This window comes from Sinocyclocheilus grahami, unplaced genomic scaffold (genome assembly GCF_001515645.1).
Source record: "Sinocyclocheilus grahami isolate Dianchi unplaced genomic scaffold, SAMN03320097.WGS_v1.1 scaffold640.1, whole genome shotgun sequence".
In the NCBI taxonomy this organism is placed as follows: domain Eukaryota; kingdom Metazoa; phylum Chordata; class Actinopteri; order Cypriniformes; family Cyprinidae; genus Sinocyclocheilus; species Sinocyclocheilus grahami.
In genome coordinates, this window is record NW_015505819.1 from 130,423 (window position 1) to 136,592 (window position 6,170).

The following is a 6,170-nucleotide window of genomic DNA, read 5'->3' on the forward strand; positions in this document are numbered from 1 at the left end:
AGTTCGTCTGTTTTGTTGGGTAAAGAGCGGAGGTTCGCCAGATGGATGCTAGGCAACGGCGTTCTGAATCCGCGCTGTCTGAGTTTGACGAGCGCGCCGGCTCGCTTCCCCCGTCTGCGCGTCCTGAAGCGCTTGATCAGCGCCACAGCTCCCCCGACAACAATGTCCAGCAAAACATCCGAATAGTCGAAAACCGGTGAAATATCGGGTGGTGTGTACTTCCGAATGTCCAGCAATTCGTCTCTGGTGAAACTGATTGCAGGGATATAACTAAAGACAGGACAAACTAACAAAAACATAAAAACAACTGCAGAGCACGCCACGGAGGCAGCCATCAGCGTCGGCGCCATTGTGCAAGTGACACTGACTTTCATGTTTTTCATGTTTAAAACTGGAAAGCTTGTTTTAGAGTTACCTATTGTATAAAGTGCTACATAAATAAATGTGACTTGACTTGACCGGAGTCCCGAATTGCAGAGCTGATGCAAAAATATCCACGTGGCTATCAGATGCTTTCTTAACTGCTGCTTTCTCACCCCTGTCTTTTTTGTTGTGTTTATTTTGTTATGGAGAGGAACGCACACAACACATATTTACATATTCATCTAAATGCTGCTCCCAAAAGCGTAGGGGTGTTCACTGACATTAAACTGCTGCTCAGGTATTTCAAACTTCTTTTTTACCCTAAGCGAAGAACAAAAAAGAACTTCACGGTGAGTATATTGGCCTTTAAATTGCAACAAGTAGGATGTTGTATTTAATATCTCTAGTCCAATCGATCACTGATATCAGCCTTCGGGGCAAGGATTAATAGCAAAGCCCCGAACTTCCTGATTGCTTCATAAATTCTCTTAAGACTCTTTGTAGGGCTTGGAAGAACACAAAAGAGCCCCTAATGCTGCAAGTTTGGCATCTTTCAGTGGCCAGCCCACAGCTTTGCTTCTCAAGTTAGTGTTAGACCAAAACATGCATTGAATCCTGATCAGTGTATCCATATGTAGTTTACTTAGTACCTGGACTGTTTCCTACCAAGTGTTGAGAATCCAATTTTCATTGGATGTCTTGTTGGTGCAATCGTAATCGGAATGTTTATATGTTGTGGAACTGAGATCCATGAGGGAAAGACTTCAGCAGGTGGGTGTTTCATCCCCAAAGCTGCTTAGAGGAGGCACATGTACTGACTCTCTTACATTTACTTTCCACATTAGCTACGAAGGCCAGTTTTCTGGTTTTTGGTTTCAGGTAGTGTCCAAGGTCTTGTAAGCTTCCGACTGAGCTCTGGTGATAATTTGATATCTGGGTCAATGACAAATAAGACTAAAAAAGAGAACAAATCTTGTAAAAAAAAATGGTGTACTTTTGGTGTTCATGTTGGTTTTATACGTTTTTTTTAACCAACATTATTTATTTATTCATAAATATTTGTTTTATTAATCTGGGCATGCCATAAAATGTCAAATTATTATTTTATTAAAATGAATACATTAATGCATTTGTAAATTTTTATTATAAATAAATACTTTTTTGGTTTACTCATGTGGTTGCACCACATGACTTGGATTTTTCAGATGTTTGCATAATGATTTAACAGTTTCAGTTACTTAACAAAAATTTCAATTCTTTCATTCTATTAATGAGGCTTTTTTTCCCATTATGATATCGGGACAGTTGGACCACCCTAACATTTTTTACATTATGCTCACAAAAAAAAGTTGTAATTAAAACCTTTGAAAATAATAATCATAGACAATGTGTATTTAAGACATTTTATGTACAAAGTGCATTTTATTAAATTAGATTAATCTCTTATTAGACTGCTCTGAATCAAATATCTGAAGTTTTTGATCCATTGTTTGTCATCATCAGGTGACCTGGTGTCACGGGCCATGCACCATATGCAGCGCCTCAGTTCTGTTCGTCATGGGCTCAGTCCTGCACGTCATGCCCGCCAGCAGCCCGTTTCCTGGTCTCCAGATGCCCTCCACACTCTCTACTACTTCCTGCGATGCCCTCAGATGGAGTCCATGGAGAACCCCAACCTGGATCCTCCCAGGATGGCCCTGAGCAAAGAAAGGTGAGCCTCATTACTATTCCCCTCCCATTAATCCAGTCTCCAATTCACACAATGGGTGCTAAGCTAATTAACAGCCCAAACCCCTAATGATGCCTGCTTGTGGGATACAAAAACTAGGTGCAACTGTGTTGAGGCAGTTACTTGACAAGCTAAAAGCAACTTTAATTTGAGGCAATCAAACAACAGTAGTTAGAATTTTGAAAAAGGAGTCAGCTACAACAAAACCTTCATTGAATACAACAAATCTTTCATTGAAGCCATTTTAAGGGTCAATTCACTGCCTCCACTCACTCAGCAGGACTTACCCTGTTGAAAAAACCAGCATATGCTGGTTAGGTATGTTTTGACGCTGAGATGCTGGTTTAAGCCGGTCCTTTGCTGGTTTATGCTGGTTAAAGGACCAGTTTAAACCAGCAAAAAGACCAGCAAAGGACCAGCTTAAACCAGCAAAGGACCAGCTTAAACCAGCAAAGGACCAGTTTAAACCAGCAAAGGACCAGCATAAACCAGCAAAGGACCAGCATAAACCAGCATAAACCAGCAAAGGACCAGCATAAACCAGCAAATGACCAGCTTAAACCAGCATCCCAGCGTCAAAACATACCTAACCAGCATATGCTGTTTTTTTCAATAGGGTAAATATTAGCAATGTAGCATTTTGTCTGTTACTTCCTAGAAAAAAGTAGCTAGTTACTGGAAAAACTACACCATACGCATATTGAAAACATCGGAGTGACTGTCATGCTACTGATAGATGTAGCATTGCAACTTTTAGTTAGCTTCTTAGTCACACAGGTACAACAATTTCTGGAAGCTCTACTGCTGCATCCAAAAACAAAGTAAATCCAGGCCTTCGTCAATCGGCTCAGATGTTTGTTTCCTTCTTTGATGTGTTGTTGCTGAATGCCAAGCACAATTGTACACATGTTGTGATTGTGTGTAAATGTATGTGTGCAAATATAAGGTTGTATGTTGAATAAGTAAAGGGCAAATCTTGATATTTGGCTACAGCTGGTTTGCTTGTGTAAGACCTTCAATTAACAAACTTAAATAGAAAACAACAATGGAGCCTTACTGCCGACTCCAGGACTCCAATCATTAATTTTTCTTAACGATCATGCCAGGAAAGATTTCCAGCAATATTGCTGAGAGCTTGTGTACATGGTGGAGTAGCAGAATGGGATACAGGTTGTGCTTCAGTCCTGGCAGTAATTACAGTAAAGGCCCGGTCTCCTCAACATGCCTTCTATTGCAAAGTCTATAAAACCTTTGCTTGAATTGAAACCACAATGGCACACATGCGTACTGTGTGGTCCTAACAGAGGCCTGTAAATGGAAAGGGGGTGTTACAGATCCAGTGAAATTTGAATATGTGAGCTAGAGGTTGATTTATGACAGGTATGTGTCTCCTACTGAGTGGGTGGAGAGAGAGAGGGAGGAAAGGGTCAGAAAGGTGAATGGGAGTGCTGGGTGGTAAGTGGTCGCACATCAAGGAGGCACTGTAAGATGAGAGGGGTGGAAGGTACGCTGACCCCAGATCAGGACAGAGAAGACAAGACCCATCCTTACATACTGACTAACTGGCGAACATTTTCATATTAAGATGACGTTAACTTCAGAGTTCAGAGTAGTTAACTACTAAGGGAACTTGTTTGAACCTCATTTTAGAAACTTCCAACTACTTCTAACAATACATATTTCTGTGAATAAGTACACCACTATGTCAGGTCTCTTTGCACACTAAACAAAAACAATTCACTAACATGTCTAGTATTAGATTCTTAAAACCTTTATGCATTTTATTTCTGTTTGGCCATGTTTTATCTCACCTGCTGAAAAAAAGTGAGCCAGAAAAAAAAAATGCTGTTAGTTTGACATGTCTAGTACTAACCTCTTAAAAACATGTATTTATTTTTTGTTTTATATATATATATATATATATATATATATATATATGCACTACCTAAACTTTTGAATGGTGGTTTGTTTATTTCTGAAATGGTTGCTCCTGTTTACTAAGATCATCAATGTTTTAAATGCTTAAATCTCCAAATATCAGTTTTCAGAGACATTATTTCCCCCACGCTTTCAAATTTTGAACTCTGTGTTTGGGTGCACACAGCAGGCCGTCATATAGGAAATAGTTTGAACTGAGGAAAAGATTCCTCTCAGTGACAGAGAGGGGTCAAAGATCTTCCGGCTCTTTCTGTGAGTGACCTCAGTAAAGGCTACTGTCGTGCAGCGGTGCGCGACCTCAACATGATGTTGGTCCTTTGCTGGTTTATGCTGGTCCTTTGCCAGCACATGACCAGCATAAAACCAGCAAAGGACCAGCATAAACCAGCAAAGGACCATCTTAAACCAGCATCCCAGCGTCAAAACATACCTAACCAGCATATGCTATTTTTTTCAACAGGGCTGTCAAACAAATATTCATATGGTTAAATTTTTTTTATTCTGCGTTAGAAAATCATCACAAACATATCCTGGTGTACTGTAAGGGGTTATGGGTAATATCTAGTCATAATATCTACCGCCAAGCAGTAAGGTGATAATTATTAAACAAGAAAACATTGGAAGGTAGCCATTTTGAATTATCTGTAGAGCACTAATAAAACAATAACATGGTGTTATTTTTTTAATCAGTGCCCCGTCTGTGCAACGCATTTCAAAGTCACTAATCAACTACTGTATTGAAAGACCTTTTTCAAAATGTCATTGGCGGGATTTAGTACACTATTTATACATGATTTTTGAATTCAAACAAATATACAAAATAATGCTCCCATTTAAAGTAATGCTGGGATTAATCATCATCCTCTGCCAAACCTCAAGAAATTCCTGCCTTGAAACCCACAGTGTTTAATATGCAGCGCCCATAGAGTTGCCCGCCAGACGCTAGTGTTTGTATATGACTCAGAGACATGCTTCAGCATTATATATGTTTATAGCGAGGGAAGCAGCCTCTCAGTAGTGAACTCTGAATCACCGTTACACATCTCTGGTGTAATCTAGTCATGTTAGAGGCCTTATCACATGTGTGTAAATGTCTGTGCGTGCTAGTCCGCCAAATTAGCCCAAAGCACTATACGTTTCCACAAGCCCTGATTAGCCATGCTTTGATGTAGGCTGAAACAGAGATCGGATTTCGGGTCGAAGGCCACGGGTTGAACTTGAGCCCTTGATTCAGAAGCGCGGGTCTCTGTTGAAATGTGACTCAGGGGCCAAACGAACAAGAGATGGAGGGACGCAGACAGACTTTTGCTTTCACTAGCGTAGCGCTCTGACAACAGAACAAAGGCGAGGTTGTAAAAATGTTGAAGAGCTTAAATTTCATGCTGGTTTTGTTTTTCATTCATAAAAGAGCAGGTCAGAGGAGTGGACTACACATCAGGAGTTTACATTTGTGTTTGTCCCTGAACATGTGGCCAGTACATGTAACCTTGTGTGCTAATAGAGCTATTGCCATCTTTTGTTTGTTGTTTGAAAAGCTTCGAGGAATCAAGAAATCTATTTAGCAATGGTAAAGAGCTGACAGGCATAGTATCAAGTGTGTATTTAGATTTTAGTGTTGTGCATATTGCTTTTAAATGATGCTGTTAGTAGCCAGGGACATTCAGACTGATGGTTCCCTTATTTCAGAGAGAAGTGGATTTAAAAAACAAAAAAAATAGTATTTGTATCTTTGGTCATTTTGCTTTTTTTATTTTTGAAAACCTGGTGCCCTGAAATAATTAAATGAAAGAACAAAAAAAAAAATAAAAATTTTTTTTTTTTAGTTTGGCCCCATAAAATAAAATTAAATAAAATTAAATTAAATTAAATTAAATGTAATTTTTTTTTTGGGGGGGGGGGCAATGGTGACCCATAATTAAAAAATAAAAAATAATCTTGGTGGCTGCTGTCTATTGAAACCTGGTGCACTTTAATTATAAAATAAAAATAAAATAAAATAAAATTTGTATTTATTTATTTAACTAATTATTTATGCATGAAAGAAAGAAAGAAAGAGAAAGAAAAAACCTGGCGCCCCATAATGGAAACAAATATCTATCCAATGCCTATTCATATAGTTATATGAAGTGTATGGAAAATC

General features: G+C 38.9%; 1 protein-coding gene across 1 annotated transcript in view; it reads left to right on the top strand.

Moving 5' to 3' along the window:
- Window positions 1-6,170, top strand: part of LOC107558307 (ankyrin repeat and BTB/POZ domain-containing protein 2-like) — a 58,362-nt gene that overhangs the window by 33,355 nt on the left and 18,837 nt on the right. The window contains exon 3 of the mRNA XM_016241957.1: window positions 1,867-2,074. Within this exon, the coding sequence (XP_016097443.1) occupies window positions 1,867-2,074 (208 nt within the window). The remainder of the gene's footprint in view (window positions 1-1,866; window positions 2,075-6,170) is intronic.